Raw genomic sequence first — 17392 nt, 5'->3', positions numbered from 1 at the left:
CCCTCCGCCCACAGGCAGTGAAGGCTGCCCGAGTGGCGATTCCTTGTGCCCATCGCTCCCTCGGTCTCCTGCCTTCCTGCTTGCCTGTTACCTGGGAAGGCAGCTCCACCCTCCTGAGGTGTCAGCCTTCTTCCAGCAAGGACTGACTCAGCCCCAGGTGTTTTTTGGGGCCTGCAGCGGGGCTCCCCTGCGTCTAGTGATAGGGTGGGGCACCCCCAGCTTCACACCAGCCCTGCGAGGGCAGCGCCAGGGTTGGCAAATGGGCCCCTGGTGCTCCCGGCTGCAGGACTGGACTCGGGGCCATGCCAGGGCAGGGAGGCACCAGCCTCCAACTTTCAGGTGGCTGGGGGGGGTGAAGGACCAGAATGTGGCAACGCTGACTTTGCTGATGACTTGGTTGGAAATGAGGATACTGCATCTTTCAGGATTTCCCTTGTACTTTTGACCGTCTTCACTGTATACTCTCCAGTGACTTGTATTTCCAAGCTTGGTGTTGTAAAAGATGCATTATTATGACTCTTCTGTTACCCTTTTTTAACGACAAAAAAGCAACCTCTTTTGAGAGCTCTGACGTTGGTTAACCAGACTAATTTCTCTTCCCCGCTGTCCTGTGCAGTGTCATTGCTTGTTGACTTGCTGGTTTCCTTTTTTTCAGATACAACTGAAGTATGAGGGGATTTTTTTGAAACTATTTAAGAGATTGCAGAAAAATGTTTACCTGCTTTGTGTATTCTGGTTTTTTCTTAGTCCCTTTTCTCCTGTTTCAGTCAATATTAGCGTTTACATTTGCAACTACATGTCCCTTCAAATGCAGTTTTCAACCATTCTGAAACCAGCAGGGTACACTAGATTTCTTAGTAGTTTTCTTAGCTGAACTCCCAGATCTTTTCCTTTTTTTTCTTCAGTATAATTTACCAGAAAGAATTAACTGATGCATTTTTGTGTTGTCTTCTTCTTCAGTAGTTATATTTTGTCTTTTCTGCACATCTGTCTACTAATAAAAATGTGAAATGAAAATATTTCTGTGCTATTACTTCCATGTTTGAGCTGGTTGCACTGCATGAGTTACTCAAAGCTTTGAATAACAGCTGTTCATGAGTTCATTGCTGCTCTGGTATCAATAGACATATTTATACACAAATATCAATCAGTTTATTGCAAAATAAAGCTGCTGTTTGACAGCTGCCTGCACCTAAGACTAAAGAACAAACTGATTTAGAGAAGGACTTTGGCAAAAGGCCAGGCCTTTGCTGTTACGTTTAGCCTCCCTAAGTCAAGAAGTGGGAGACCATTGGAGTGGTTGGTGGTTTCATGTGACTGGAGCAGGGACACAGGACACAGAGCTGCTGGTGGCCAGTGCCCTGGCAGGGCAGGAGCACGATGCTCCTGGAAAGGGTTGGACAGGGTGGAGGAGGAGTTTGACCGCTGGGTCAGGGAGCAGCTTCAGCAGAGAAATTGAGGTCATGGCTGCCAGCCCTCGTGAGTGCCAGTCCTGCCTGTCCTCTGCTGTTCCCTGCAGGCTCAGGAGGGGAGCAGGGTGTTTGCAGTGCCCCCCTGCTGCAGTCGAGCTAAAATTAGCCGGACAAGTGCCAGGGAGTTGCACTGGCTGCACTTGGGATCAATGGCAGCACAGCAACTGCTGAGTCAAATGTGGCTGGGGCCCAAGTGCTTCTGTTGCACAGCTGAGCTGGAGGAATGGCATTTTGGAGCTGCCTTCCCAAAGCAGGCTCCATACTACAGAAAGGGACTGGAGGGATGGTGCTGTCTGGGATCTGGCCTGCTCTTATCTCCTGACTGACCCTACAGCACTGGGCTGCCCTGAACTGCCAGTAGCTGCTTCCTCCAGCAGCAGTGTGGTACCAAAGGCAGGGCAAGGGCTCCAGCCCACTCTTACCTGCCTGGGTAAGCCCAGGGGGCTGCAAAGGAGGGGTTTTCCCATCCTTTCCTTGATGGCAAAGTGCAGCTGGGCAACAATGCCTCTGCCATCAGTGGAACAAAGCTTAGAAAGGAAACTGCTGCAGACAAGTCCTGCCAAAATGACAATGTAGGGGAAGGGAGAAACATTTTGTTGAATCTCACAAAAGAGGAGCCTGCTTGTGGCTGAAGGCAACACTGCCTACAGGCAGGACCCCAGAGCAGCTGGGAAGGTGTGGGATTTGAGGCTCAGGGGCTGCTGGGGGCTGCAATCTCTCCCCTGTTGCTCCAGCTGCTTCTGAACTGTGACACATGCAGGAACTGATCTACACCTGCGGAGCAGCACTGGGTGTCTATATATAAACAAGACCTCAAGAGAGTGAAAGGCAGCTCTGGAGAAGTCTCTGTTTTGAAGCAGGTGAATGAGGTGCTGCTGCTGTGAGGGTTCAGCCACTGCTGCAGTCTTGTACAACCTGATGGGGCCCCTGCCTGCAGAAGCATTTTTGCCCTCCTTGACATTGAGGCCGCAAAGCTGCTGGAGTGGGGCAGCAGCTGCCAAGGGCTTGGAGCAGCTGTTGGAGTTCAACCAGTGTCAAAACCTGAGCCAGGGCAGAAAAATGTCAGAGTAGTTCTTGTGCTGCTCAGAGGCTGTGGGAGGCCTGGGTAATAACAGTGTCTCACAAGAGCTGGTAACAGAGAAAGAATATTTCTCAGTGCAGAAACAGACTTATTTTTTCTTGTGGATACTAAAAGGAAAAAAAGCCCCTTTCCCATTATGTGCTTCACATTTACCCACCTCCTCTGCCGCAAGGAGACAGGATGATCAAAAGGGTAAGTCTGGGGCAGGAGACTTCCCTCAATTGCCCTCACACCTCTGCCCTTGGACCAGTGGAGCCCATGGACCTTATGGGCGAAGCAAGAGAGGACAGAACTCCAGTTCTGCTCCGTCCTTACCAATCCCAGCTGCTCACAAGGATTTGGAGCACCACCTCAGGAGACACCAAAGGCAGAACTGGTTGATGATGGCAGGAGTGAGGGTTTGGCCCTGCTGTGGGTCCCTGAGAGCTCTCAGCACACAGGTGAACTCACTGTTGTCAGAACCAATTGCAGCTCTTAGCCCCCCGGCTTGGCTGCTGTGGCAGAACAGGTGGAAAGGGACAGGCTGTAAAACTGCTCCTGGAGCCTTTGAAAATGCAGACAAACACCAGTGGTATGCTCAGATCTTTATTAGGTGGACACCAGTGGTATGCTCAGTTCTTTATTAGGTGGAGGAAGGGCTATAAAGAAATGAAACTCCTAGAACATTCACCACACTGGTGCAGGACAAGAAGGACCAGGAGTTGCCTCCAAGGTCTTTGTTTTAAAAAAAGTGGGGAGGGACAGATGAAGTTTCCATCCAGTAGCTCTGGCTTTCCTGGGAATGTGGCTCAGGGCAAAAAGAGGTACAAGACACAGCTTATACTTTTATTTAAGAAACCGCTACATAGTTTTTGCCTCTAGTGATGCAAAGGAGGTTCCAGGACACACTGAGCCATCCAAAGTCTCTTGCTAGAGAAAAACACCACCAACAAAAAAGCCCTGCACAAACAAAAAATAAAACCCTGTCCTTTTATTTTTATTATTATTAGAAAACTGAAAAATTAAGTTGAAACTGCAGCTCAAGGCCACAGTGATGAAATTGCCCACAAGAGTTTGTCTTCCACAGCAAGAGGGTGGGAGGGAGGGAGGAAATGAAAGAAAGGGGAAGTCCCACAAAACTTTTTTTTCTTTCTTTCTTTTATTTTCCCCCTCTAAAATAACAGCTATATTTTGGGTCAGGGGGTAAAACCAACAGGACACATCTTGATTTAGGTTTTTGGAAGGGCAGGTCTCCTTATTTCTCTGAATTTAGAACTGCATTAAATAAATGGGCTCCAGCTCTAAAAAAAAAGGCGCAGTTTGTCTTTGACAGAGTTAAAAACCCATAGAGCTTAAAATACAAAACAAAGAAGGATGCCCTGGTGCAGATGGAAAACGAATAATTAGTTTTCCTACAAAGAAAATAAAACAGGCTGCAAGATGCAGAAAACCACATTTAGGCTCTATTACATTTACAAATACATACATAAATATATTACATATAACAGCAACTCAAAGAGGAAGCAGGCGAGTCACACAGAGGATGGCGGCTGGCTGCAGTTCTCCCCGCACAGATGTTTGGCTGAGCAATAACTTCTCCTAATAATTCAAAGAATGGGCTTCGGCTTTCATTTTCTCTTTTCTTTTGTTTTCTTTTTTTTTTTTTTCTTCTTCCTCCTCTCTTTTCATTCTCCCCCCTCTCCCCAGTTTCAGATTTAGTTTGTCCAGTATGGAGAAGTGCCGTAGGCGGTTTTGGTAGCCTGAGACTTTTGCTGCATGGTGCTGGGTTGGTTGCGCTGGCCAGATCCACCCTAGAAAAGGGAAACAAAGTTGAGACAGGAGCATCAGCTGCCACAGCACCAGCATTCCCAGGAAGACAAGCTCGTCCCAACATCACAAAGCAATGCTCCCCCCTCATCAGATCTGTTTCTACCCTGCACCATCTCTACATCACAGTCCAGGCCAAGCAACCATGGACACACCAAGCAAGAGCTTGGGAAAGCACTATCCCACTGCCTCCAAAGCACAGGGGAAGTGAGGAGCAGGGCCAGGCACAGCAAAGGAGCTTTCCCAAGGTGAGGTGAGGTGGTACACCAGACAAGGATGTCACACATTTGGAGCACAAAATCACATCCTATTTCTGGACTCTAAGGCTGAACACTGTTTTTTTCAGGGAATATTTAGTGTTAGGAAAGTAAACACGTGCAGGTGAAACCAAATCGAAGCTGACATGCAACCTGCAGGAGATGCTTGATCTCTCCCCAGAATCACAGCACAAGTGCTCACCTGCCTCGGCTTCACACCCCACAGATCATCCCTCCCCAGCCAAGAGCAGGATGGGCTCTTCACACAATCATGGCCTGGCTGAGGCTGGCAGGGATCTCTTGAGGCATCTTGTCCAACCCCTTTGCTCAAGCAGGATCACCTAAGAGCCAGCTGCCCAGCACCATTCCCAGACAATTTCAAGGGTGGAGATTCAATCAGCTTCCTGGGCAGTGTTTGGTCACTTAGCAAAAACATTTTATCTGATATTCAGAGGGAAACCTCTTGTGTTCCAGTTTCTGACCACTGTCCCTGTTCCTGTCACTGGACACCACTGGAAAGAAGCTGGCTCAGTACTCTTTACACCTTCCCTTTCTGCACACTGATGAAATCTCCTCTCAGTGCTCTCCAGGCTGAACTGTCCCAATTCCTCAAGCCTTTTGTCACAGAAGACATTATCCAGCCTCTTCATCAGTCCTTCATTGGACACTCTCCAGCACATCCATGTCTCTCCCACAGTGGGGAGCCAAGCACTGGCCATGATGCTGCAGCTGTGGCCTCACCAGGGTTGAGCAGAGGGCAGGGATCGGTTCCCCTGACCTGTTGGCAGTGCTGAGCCTGGTGCAGCTCAGGATCCCATTGTCCCTTTTTGCTGCAAGGGCACATTGCTGGATCATGGTCAGCTTGTGCTCACCAGGCCCCCCAGGGCCTTTTCTGCTGAGCTGCTTTCCAGCAGGTGGTCCCTGACATATACTGGTGCATTGGCCTGTTTTCTCCCCAGAGACAGGACATGGCATTTCCCCTTGCCGACCTTCATGAGGTTCCCTCCTCCAGTAGCAAAGCAAACAACAGAAGGAAACAAACACCCCAGGACCCTGCTGGGAAGGGGGAGGAGTGTGCTCTTGGGGATGCTGTAGAGGCACAAGGGGCTGACTCACCTGCCCATCCTGCTGAAGGTGGTGGTGCAGCATCTGGGAATGAGGCTGCTGATGTGCAGGGAGGATATGGAGAAACGGGGCTGGAGCATAACCTGGGGCAGCACCAGGGTTCAGGGGCCCAGTCGATCCGAGAGCAGAAGGCAGGCTGAAGGGAGGCGGAGTGCCAGCATGGAATCCCTGCTTGTCAAATGTCTGCAAAGGGGGCAATGAGCACAGGGTCAGAAACTGGTGTGAGTAGCCCCAGCCAGACCAGAACAAGAGTGGCCCAAACACACATCACCTGAACCTTTCACCTACCCCATGGGGAAGCCAAGTCACACTGAATACCTGCAAGCACACCAGAGGATGAATTTCAGCTCCTGTTCTCACCCGTATTTCTGCACTAATGGCTCTTGAAATTTTTATTTTCACAGGCATTGTGGATTTTTTTCCCCTGAACTCTTTCCATTCAGAGGGACATGGGATCACAGCAGCTGCCTAATAAGTTCTTTCCCCCATGAGTGGGCTCAGCCTAAAATTATTCAGCCTATCCAGGGCAGCCCAACAAAAACACAGGAACTTGCAGTAGTATTTTCCTCCTGCTGGCCAAAGCTTGACCCCTAAGCACAGAGCTGACAGCTGGCTTCCTACCTGTAAGCATGGATCACAGCCAGACACTGATTTCCCCTGCTGAGGGTGCAGGGAGGAGCAAACAGGAGCTAGACATAAGCCCAGTGCACAGCACAGCTTGACAGAGCACTTTCTGCTTTGCCTGGGGAGCTGTATGCTGAGCAATGGCCACAAGAGAGCTTGGGACAGGGACCCTTGAGTGTTAGAGGTGGGTACTACTACCTGTCCCTCTGATGGAAAGCAAACAGCCTCTCAACTCACCTGCTTTGGGGACTATTTGTACTAAAAATGCTAACACCCATAACTTCATTTGCACCCAGGACACTGATGGCATGGTGTAGTGTAGGCAGTGTGCAGCACAGGGAGCACTGAGCCTCTGCCAGCAGCTGCTGTCAGGTGCTGACACCGCAGAAACAGTGGGACAGAGGATGAGACTTCACTCCAGCAGCAGACAGAGCCAGTGTTAGGAGATGCCGTGGCCTGCTGACCCTGAGACTGGCCAGCCTGGGAGTAGGAGTCATCAGCCTTGGGGACTGAGGGAGGAGGGTCCAACACTCCTCACCTGAGTCTTGTTATAGACTGAGCCACTGATATCAGGCACACCCGTGTTACTTGAGGTCACAGAAACACCTGGAAAACAGAAATGCCACCAACAGTGAGAATGTCACCCCTCTAGTCAGCATGATCCCAAGCTTTGCTCTCAGCACCTCTGGAAGCCTCTGCCCTTCTAGTTCTCCATGATCTCAGACCCACAGCTGAGGGAACAGAAGAAGGGGCTCAGTTTCTTGTTCCCACTGCAAAACCCCACTGGATAAATCACCCAGGTCCACACCCAGCCATTAACACTCAGATTCCAATGCCCTTCACCAGGCAGCAGCTGGTTGCACTGACCACTCACTGAAGGCCACAAAAAGCCAGCTTTCCCCTAGGATCAGAGGTGCATTCGGCTCTATTGCAGCATGCAAGAGCTTACCAGTACTGCCCTGAGTGATGAGACTCAGCATCTCCTACACATCTGAGCCCCTATGCTTCCACATCCTACAGAAGAGTGAAGTCTGCAGTGCTCCTCTGCCCTGACAGAATCAGCATCACTGGTTCAGAGACACTTATTCACAATTTTATAGAGTGTGGCTCTGACCATTTCACTTGGATCAGAATAAAGCCAATGGTTGTTTTGTTTGGTGAATCAGAGAACTGGGTTCAAGGTTACTGCTTTAAGCTTTGATTGTAATCCTCCTTGGACACTGCCCCTTCCTGGACTGCTTCTCCACCGAAAAGAGTGTGAACACCTGGTGTTTCAAATGCACAGTGTGTTTCACCTGGTGTTTCAAATGCTTGGTATTTGCTTCAGCATGAGGGTGAACCAGTTAGTGCTAAGCAGCCCAGAGCACACTTCTCAAATCTAACCAGTGTGTGCCAAACAAAGTTTTTGTATGAGCTAGATAAATTTGTCAGCTTTTATGGTCACAAAGGAAACATTTCCAGGCACAACAATGTTATGAGCAGGTACAGGCAGCAGCTAGACAGCCCAGAGATATGTGAAGTGCCCTGATACCCTCTAACATGTGGGTGTCTCAGGTGCCTACCAAGAAGCTTAACATCTAGCTATGATTTGGCAGAGGGTAATTTCAGCAACAGCATTGAACTGCTCAAATTTCAAAATCACAGCACTGTTGAAGGATCACTATATTCTTCAGCAAAGAAAGCTTTGGCTTAGGAAATAGCTTACCATTTCTCCCATGTATAACTGGACCAAGCTGTGCATCAGCCACACAAATCTTTATGCAAAGTTCAGTCATGAGGTTTAGAAGGAACAAGTGAGCCATTAAAAAAGCATTTTGTGTATGGGAGTTGGAGAAACAGCTTGGATCATGACCCTGTTTAGAGCTGGCTGCTGTGTTGACTGCACAGCACTGGGAGTTTTCCCTACTAAATCCCACTCCAGAGGAACCTCCAGTCTCAAAGTGTTACCTTTCCCAGGTCCAGCGCCAGCCGATTTGTTTTGTGCTTGAGATGATCCACTGTAGCCTCCTTTGCTGTAATCCCCAGTTGCAGTTCCCTGTGTTAAGTCATCGTAGCCTGCCAATGTGCACAAGACAGGGTGTTATGGTGCACAAAGAAGGGCTACAGGTGCTCACGGGGCAGCTGGGGCTGAGGGCTTACCTGCACCGTAGCCATGCTGGCTGTAGCCACTCGCCTGCTGGAAGGGAGTCGACGCCGTGTTCAGGTTGACTCCATGCTGTTTTGCAGATGCTGGAGGTACCTGGACAAAGGATGGGAACAAAAGGCACCTTCAGCTGGAACATAGGCTCCCTCTGCCATCTAGTGGGGAAGGCACCTTCCACCTCATGTCGGGAATCCAGTCTAGAGTTGGGAGGACTGGGATGGCACAGGACTGCTGACAGCAGTAACTTGCTATAGTGGGTTTGTGTCTCAGGATTTCTCCTAGACCTGTCCCTGTGATTGCAATGCAGCCCTCACTCAGAAGAGGCTGTGTGTTTCTTTCATATGTGGAATGCAAACAGCAAATCTTTACCCACAAACTGAGAAGAACCACCACAGAATCAAAGTAAACATCAATTCCTGCCTGAGGCTATTCATAAAGTACTATCCTACAGGGCCCTAAATAGTCTCATCTACCCTTCTGCCTGGAGCAGCACCTCTTCCCAAATAACCTTTTTCCTCCTGAGACTTCCAGCCCTGCTCTGTGACTTAATGGGTCTCCTCCATCCAGGCTCTCTCAGCTCAATGACTCAGTTTTGTGTCTCCCCTTGATTCTCCAGGGACTAATAAGGGATTTTAGGAACAGCAAGCCCACAAAATGCAGCTGAAAGCTATTTATAGAAACTTCCACAGGGGTCCATGAGTTCTGGCCTGTTAAATTTTTTGTTAGATTAGATTAGATTTAGAAGAGATTGCAGCTATTTTCTCACGTTGCATGTTTTTGGAGATCTCCTACAGACTGGAGAAGCTGACTCTATTCCATTCTAATGAGAATCCACCTGAATACTGACTCCAGCTCTAGGGCCCTCAGTATGAGGAAGCTGTGGACCTCTGGAGCAGATGCAGAGGAGGTCACAAATGATCATGGGGATGAGCTCCTCTCTCCTATGAGGACAGGCTGGCAGGTGGGGGTTTTCATTCTGGAGAAAAGAAGGCTCTGGGGAGACCTTACTGTGACCGTTTTACACTTAAAGGAGGCTTACAGGAAAGATGGGAAAAACATTTTACCAGGCCCTGTAACGACAGGATGAAGGGTGGCTGTTTTAAACTGAAAGATGATAGATTTAGATTAGATACAAAGAAAATATTCATCACCATGAGGGTGGTGTGGCACTAGGAGAGGTTTCCCAGAGAATACATGGATGGCCCATCCCTGGAAGTGTTCAAGGTCAGGCTGGATGGGGCTCCGAGTAACCTGGTTTAGTGGAAGGTGCTCGTGCCCATGGCAGGGGGATTGGAACATGATGGTCTTTGATGATACCTTCCAACCCAAACCTTCCTATAACTCCAAGATGTGGAGTGTTTGGGCTGGAGAAAGTAAAACTGGAGAGGCATGCAGGAAGGGTCACAGTTTAGGCTGTCACACTTACAAACATGGTTGGCCCATATTGGAATGCACTGGGAACACCGGGCATTCCAGCATAGTAAGGGAGCCCAGTGTAGCTGTACCCTGGAGGCAGGGTCGGGTTGAGGAAGGGCTGCTGAGTCGTGTGGTGAGTCTGAGTCTGGTTCTGCTGCGGCTGGGCCAGTGTGGTTGCAGGAGCAGGAGAGGCGGAATCTCCACGGCCAAATTTTGTTACATCACCTGTGAAAGAAAAAACTGATCAGAAAAGCTATCAAAAATACTGCAAAGGTGGAGAATTCAATGGATTTAAATCCTCTGAATGCAAGCAACTACAGAACAGGACAAATCCTACACCTGAAAGCCTGCAGGTGTTCATGGGAAGCCCTCACCCAGTCTCTGTTCCTAACAGCCACAGAGATACTGCTTGTTTATGGCACAGGACTCTGTGCCATGGCTACTCCATGATAAAGACAGATGCCAATACTCACCTATCTCACACGGTCTGAGCAGACTCATTACTATCAGATCATTGCAATAAAACATGCTAAGAGCAGAAGCATAGTAAGTAGCCAGAGAGCCAATGGTTGTTGTGTTAAAGTGTGACTCTCCTGGAGGTTAACCTGTTTAGCTAAGCTTCATGGGCTGAAAGCAGGTTAGGATTTACAGGCAGTGATGGGCATATTTTTGCCAATGTCTGTTTATTTGACAAGCATGACTAGTTAAGATGTCCAGTTCCTCACACCACCAAAGTTCTGAAGACAGTAGCTGAAGGCCAGGAAAGCAAGGCTTGTATCGTGGGCCACCTTATTGAAGAAGCAGGAAGGGAAATTCAGTTATTAACCCAAAAACAGCCTCCCAAGAGAAGTGATCATGAAGCAGAAAATTCAAAAACACTTGTACTTTCTGGCAGCCTACAGAGCAGCATGTTCACATATTTACCAAGGAGGTGACATACATCAATCCCTTCTACCTCACTCCCAATCAAGTATTCCTTTTTTCTGGTTACCAGGAAGTATGACAGCACTTATTACCATCATTATAGGAACTACAATGCTTATGGCTACAGTTTTAAGATGTAATCAACTGGCAGTGGATGAAAACCACTGGCTGAAATCCTGGATGGCATTAATATCATCTGTGCACAATGACAGCTTAAGAGCAAGAGCAGGAACAAGGAAGGGCTTCTTTGACCACAGAAGGGAAAAACAACTCCTCTCTGAGCGACAGTAGACGACCTGCACTGAGAAACCAGCATATCTCACTTGCCATCCTTATCTCTAACTAGCACTCACCTGAGTATGGGTTGTTAGCAAGGCTCCCATCTCTGCCTGTCAAGGTTGCAGGAGCAGGGAATGTAATTCCATAGTAATCCTTGGAAAGAGACAACACCATTTATTAATAGTTGAAACTGTAACACAACTGGACAGAACTTATCAACTGCATACTAGACACAGAAGAAAATTCTAAAAGCAAGAACTAAAGGAGGTTTGGGTGGAAGCTGACCTTACATTGTGCAGCAGAACTAAAAATTTACCTGGATCCTCATGCTAAAAATAAATTTACTTTATAGACACTTTTTGTGTTATATACAAATATTTTGTCTCTTAATAGTAAGTTAAAGGCAATAACTAAGTGATTTCCCACACAGCTCCCAGCTCCGAACTGTAATCTCCCAGTGAGACTGCCTAAAAGAGAACTGAGCATTGTGGGTCAAAGGCCTCTGGTCAAGCCAGGACTGTAATCACAACACAGATATAAGTCTAAGGGGTTTGCCCTCATACCATGCCCTGTTTCCTAAATGTGGAAATGTTAGCTATGAAAACAGCAAAAACTTTAAAAGAGAGAAAGGAATAGTTACTCTATTTATTGGAAATAAATAGAAATAAATGGAAAATTTATTTAGACTACTTCGCAGGAGACCTCAGGTCATAGTCTCCAAAATGTGGTGTGTATCACAACCCATTGGAGTGCAGGAAGGAAATAGACTTGGTACCTTTGATAAATACAACTTAAGAGAACTTTAAAACTGTTTGTTTAACCTTTCTCTCCTTTTTTCATTTTTATTTTTGTGTATGTTTATAACATATATATTAGTATAGGGGTATATGTATATAATTCAGAAATAAAAATAATACTGTAGGTGAGCGCTCACAAATTTTTTGCTGATAGGGTGCATAAAAAAGGTGGAGAGCACTGCCTTAGGTAATTCTTTAAGTCTTTTACAAGAAAGTAAGCAATACAAGAAAGCTTGCATTCTGAAATGACAGGACAAGTTAGCAAAAGCAAAGCAGTATTTTGACCTCAGTTTTGGAAAAAAAAAAGGCAAGAAGTTTGCCCTTCTCTCTCTGGGTGAACTCCACCTGTGGATCTGGTAATCTGTTTTTTACCTCCTAATTTTCACCTTCTACTCCTCACCGCCTCCAACCCAGAAAGAGATAATGTTTTAAGTAGTAATGTATCCTAATGTATCCATTTCCACGTATTTTCAAACACTGGAAAAGTCTCCTCCTTTATCATACCCCTCTCTGCAAATGCCATAGCACCTCAAATGTTTTCTCAGAGTTGACAGTACCCTCCACCTTGCTCCACTTCCGTGCACCACTTCCCTGTCTCCTACACACAATCCTCCATCACTGAACACAGAATAATGTGGCAAAGTTTTAGTATTGTAGGTGCTTTCTGTAACTTGTAATGATGCCATTATATCATCAACCTTTCCTTCTCTGGTAATTCCCCCTTAGGAACTCCAGCATTAATCACTTGGCAAAACACAACTAAATTCACACTGAAAGTCTTAGCAGGTTATTCAGAAGCAGCACTCTTATAACCTTCTGATGAAAATTCTACAAAAAGAAGATCTAGAGAAGAGATGTGAAAACAACTCAAGAAGGTACGAACTGACACACTAACATTTTCCCCCTGTACAAACTGGACAAAATATAATCAAACCTGCATGAGGAGAGGATGTAAGAGTTGAAATTATTCCCACTGCACCTCAGGAAGGGGAAAACCACATCAGTACTGAATATCTGTATCCTACTTGTGCATACATACATTCAAACTAAAAACTCATTAGAAAATATAAGTGCAAGGCAGTTATGTCTCCAGTTCATGCCTGCCCAAAGGAAAATATCAGGGAAGACACTTTGCTCTTCAAATGTCCCAGGTATCTCCTGACCTACAAAAGGAGGAAAAAAAAGGCTGCCTAAAGCCAAAAGAGCAATATCGGAAATAGGCCCAAAAAGTAAGGCAGAAAAGTATGAAAAAGGGTAAGTGATGAGACATAATAGACTTAAGATCCATCCAGCAGCAGATCACATACCAGCTGATGTATTTTTAAGATTTTTGCAACAGATGAACTGAGAAGACAACATATCCCAATGTAACATACACCAAAAGAACCCAAACAACAAAAAAATCCACAGTGAGACTTTACAGCAACAATATGCACATTACTTGAGTTAAATTAAAAAAATAAAAAAATCTCAGGAGAAAATCCCATTCTTGCTTTATCAGCAACCATGGGGATTTCTTGCTGCTGGAAGTTACACAGGAAGAAGTGATGACTCACTGGGAACTCCGCCCACTTTCACTTTTCCCATGTAAGTGGACTGGCATGTGAAATAGAAATATTCCCACCTGATCCTGCCCCCAGACCATGTAACACTGCCACATTTTCACCAAAAATTCACAAATAATTTAAAAAACCCCTCAAAATCTAGGAAGGACAAACACAGCATGAATAGTTGGCAAAAAATCCTTTGTGACATCTGCACATTTATTTCTAAATACCAACATACCAAGGGTAATTAACTCTGGATACAGGGGTATGAGAGATGGCTCCAAAAGTATTCTGCAAGATTTTGCAGAGAGATGAAAAGCTCCTGCACTAGCAAAGCTGCAAGTGCCCCAGAAAAAAAAATTAAAATATTAATATATATACACACATATAAATAGAATTTTAAAAGACTGATAGACTAATAATATTTGTCAATAAGAAATATAAGAACATGCAAATTAAACATTATATGCAAATAATATTAGAGCATGAAATAAGAAAAAAACAGATGCCAGTAGGTAGAGAAATTTTAAAATAAAACCCAAAAAAGGAAACACACAAAACAGATCAAAAGACAATCCTGAAACACACCCCCAGCACAGCCATCCCGAAAACTTCTGCCACACTTTCACCTCCTGCAATAGCAGGGTAGCCAGGCTTCCCCCTAGCTGCAGCCCTGAGAAAGTGTCAGCTCCCGTTCTCATAGCAGCGCCCTCCTGGGTCAGTGACAAGCACCAAAGCCCTCAGAAGAAAGCAAACGAAAAAACAAAAGTGAAAACAGAAAAGGGAAATCCTCTAGAAGATGGTGATGAAAGGAAAGCCTGGGCATATAAAATGGCACACTCGGCAGCACCCCAAGCAAAGCAACGACCACCACCGAGCCAGACCAGGCTCCTTCACAGCACCCAGAGACCCACCATGGCTGTACTTGGATGTGCACAGCCCTGCCGGTGGCACAGCACCCTGGCACTGTTGCTCCTCATCACTGCTCTCGCTGCCAGCCTCCCGTGCCGCCACCTGCGGACCCAGGATCCTGGCGACGCACTCCGCCTCCTCCAGGACATGGCTCCCAGCCACACACAGCCCTGCCACCTCCAGGAGCCGCCCTTCTTCCCCGACACCCTCCTCCGCGACAACCTCCACCCGCACCAAGCCGCCGACACCGCCCTACACATCCTCCAGCACCTCTTCCACACCCTCAGCACCAACAGCACCCGCCAGCACTGGCCCACCCAGGCTCGCAACGACCTCCTCAACAAACTCCAGCACCACATCCACCTCCTCGAGCACTGCCTCCCCGACAACGCCACGCTCTTCAAAGGACCACGCAACCTGCTGCTCACCATCAACAAGTACTTCAGGGACATCCACCTCTTCCTCCGTGCCCACAACCACAGCGCCTGCGCCTGGGACCACGTCCGCCTCGAAGCTATTGACTGCTTCAAATACATGGACAGACTCATACGGCGAATGAAGCACCACGCTGCTTCGGACCCCACTAAAACCTCGGATGGCAAACACCCATCCCCAGCCAGCGGCAGTGGCCACAGATTGAATGGTGACAGCAGCAGCCTAGGCTGGGATCACTCGGTACCAGTCTCACCTCTTTCAAGCAGAATGATGGGCTGATGAAGAAAGGGTATGACCATGGTGAAACTGGGGTCAGTCTGTGTCACAGCCCACATACCCAAACCAAGGCCACTGGATAGAAAGGAAGAGGAAATTTCTGTGCTACGAACTCATGGACAGCTGCAAGGAGATATGGATGGTACTTACTACCTGTGGAATTATCACGTTCATCCAGACTGCAACCTCACCTGATGAACGGGATGGGGATCAATGACACTGGGGAGCTACTGTGGGACTTTTATGCCAATCTCTATCACAGAACTCTGTTTACTTACTTATTTATTTAATTAACTTAGTTGCTTATTTATTTATTTGGCCGGGCACTTGTTTATTTATTTATTTATTATTTTGTTATAAATAAAAACTTTTTGTAAAAACAAAAAAGAATGAAAAAGCAAAGCTGTGGTCAGTGCTTGTACTGGACAGGGAAAGACACAGTCCCCTCAGGCAGGCAGGCAGGCAGGCCCGAGTCTCCCTCCTGCAGCCCGTCTTGCCAATGCCTCCTGCCTACAGACAGCAGACCATTCTCAGGGAACGGTGGTCCTGCAGCCCCCAAGTATCTCTTACAGCTGCCAGACTGTTGGGGCACCCATTTGCCCCAGACGGCATGATGCCTGCCCTGCACACTTCCTCCTCTTCCACCACCACACTCCCTTCCAGACCCTCCAGTAATGCCAAGATATGAAAGCCACTTCCAAACCATCATCCCACCACAAGAGACCATTCTGTAATGCCACAGCACTGCTTTGGAAGCAACGGGGTGGCACAGACAAGGTGCACCTCAGAGAATCAAGGAGGGGACCCATCAAGGTCTGCAGAGATCTGGACAAGGAACAGAAGCCCAGTGCTACCAACTCCACCCAAGAAACACCAAAAAGACACAAAGCCCACAGGAGATGTCCAGAACTGGTCACTGCTCTGCTATGGCTGCAACTGGTCCAGGATGCTCCTGCCTGTGCTTATATCCCAGTGGCTATGGGGACCTGATGCAGTACACAGAGCACATGGTCCTTGTCCTTCTTTACCCCAACACATCACTAGCAAGGAAAGAGATCCATCACCCAAACATAAGCACCCAACATGGTCCAACCCAACCAGTACAGCATTCCCCGTGAAGGAAACTGCTCACACATCAGCACCAGCTGCTCCTTCACCGTCCAACCACCAATCAAAAAAGTGTGTCCCCAAGTCAGCAGCTCTGGCCTCCTTTTGCATGGGACAAAGAGGTTGTTTCCTGTGCTAAACCAACCTCCATCACTGCAAAGACACTGCTCTGTGCAAACACCCGTTCAGCTGAGTAAGAAAACAAGCGGGCCAAATACAGAGTCATAGAACCATTAAGATTGGAAAATACCTCTAAGATCATCAAGCCCAGCCTTTGACCAAATACCACTAAGCCATATCATGAAGTGGCACATCTAATCAATTTTTGAACACTTCCAGGGATGGTGACCTCCATCACTCCCCTAGGGAGCCTGTTCCAATGCTTGACCACTCCTTCAATGAAGAAATTTTCCCTAGTATCCAACCTGAACTTCCTCTGGCACAACTTGAGGCCATTTTCCCTTCCTATTGCTAGTTGCTGGGAGAAAAGGCCAATCCCCACATGGCTATAACCTTCTTTTAGATTGTTGTAGAGAGCAATAAAGTTCCCCCACACTAAACTCCTCCAGTTCCCTCAGATGCTCCTCATATGACTCACTCTATAGACCCTTCCCCAGCTCTGTTTCTTCCTCTGGACATTCTCCAGCACCTCAGGGTCCTTCTTGCTGTGAGGAAACAAAGCTGAACACAAGATTCAAAGTGCGGCCTCACCAGTGTCCCCAGCACAGGGAGATGAGCACTGCCCTGGTCCTGCTGGCCACACTACTGCTGACACAAGCCTGGTGTTATTTGCCTTCTTGGCCACCTGGGCACACTCCAGCTCATGTCCAGCCACCAAAAACCAGCACCTCCAGGTCCTTTGCCACTCAGCAGCTTTCCAGCCACTCTGTCCCAGCCTGGAGCTGCAGGGGGTTGTTGTGACCCAAGGGCAGGACCCAGTGCTTGGCCTTGTTGAATCTCACACAATTGGCCTCAGCCCATGGATCCAGCCTGTGCAGATCCCTCTGCAGAGCCTTCCTGACCTCCAGAAAATCCACACTCCACCCAACTTGGTGTTCTCAAACTGACTAAAGGAGCTCTTGATTCCCTCATTCAGATCATCAGTAAAAGTAACAGTGCTGGCCCCAGCAGAGAGCCCTGGGGCACACCACACCGGCCCCAGGATGTAATTCCATGCAACCAGCACTCTCT

The 17392-nt window shown here is 47.6% G+C and overlaps 1 protein-coding gene and 1 pseudogene across 8 annotated transcripts in view; one reads left to right on the top strand and one right to left on the bottom strand.

The window, feature by feature from the left end:
* Positions 1 to 3135: 3135 nt before the first annotated feature.
* Positions 3136 to 17392, bottom strand: part of UBAP2 (ubiquitin associated protein 2) — a 129732-nt gene continuing 115475 nt past the window's right edge. For all 8 annotated transcript variants that reach the window (XM_088053955.1, XM_088053954.1, XM_014259135.2 and 5 more), the window contains 7 exons: positions 11202 to 11280; positions 9935 to 10149; positions 8505 to 8604; positions 8313 to 8420; positions 6904 to 6971; positions 5733 to 5924; positions 3136 to 4343 (listed from right to left, as the gene is read on the bottom strand). In XM_088053955.1, the coding sequence (XP_087910081.1) occupies positions 4248 to 4343; positions 5733 to 5924; positions 6904 to 6971; positions 8313 to 8420; positions 8505 to 8604; positions 9935 to 10149; positions 11202 to 11280 (858 nt within the window). In that variant the 3' untranslated portion in view covers positions 3136 to 4247. The remainder of the gene's footprint in view (positions 4344 to 5732; positions 5925 to 6903; positions 6972 to 8312; positions 8421 to 8504; positions 8605 to 9934; positions 10150 to 11201; positions 11281 to 17392) is intronic.
* LOC148184536 (interferon-like) lies at positions 14387 to 15769 on the top strand (annotated as a pseudogene).

The sequence above is a fragment of the Pseudopodoces humilis genome, chromosome 4 (genome assembly GCF_049639895.1).
Source record: "Pseudopodoces humilis isolate 2021_Gansu_Grassland_sample_001 chromosome 4, ASM4963989v1, whole genome shotgun sequence".
Classification (NCBI taxonomy): domain Eukaryota; kingdom Metazoa; phylum Chordata; class Aves; order Passeriformes; family Paridae; genus Pseudopodoces; species Pseudopodoces humilis.
The sequence above is the reverse complement of the archived record's forward strand: the minus strand, read 5'-3'. Positions and strand labels throughout refer to the sequence as shown.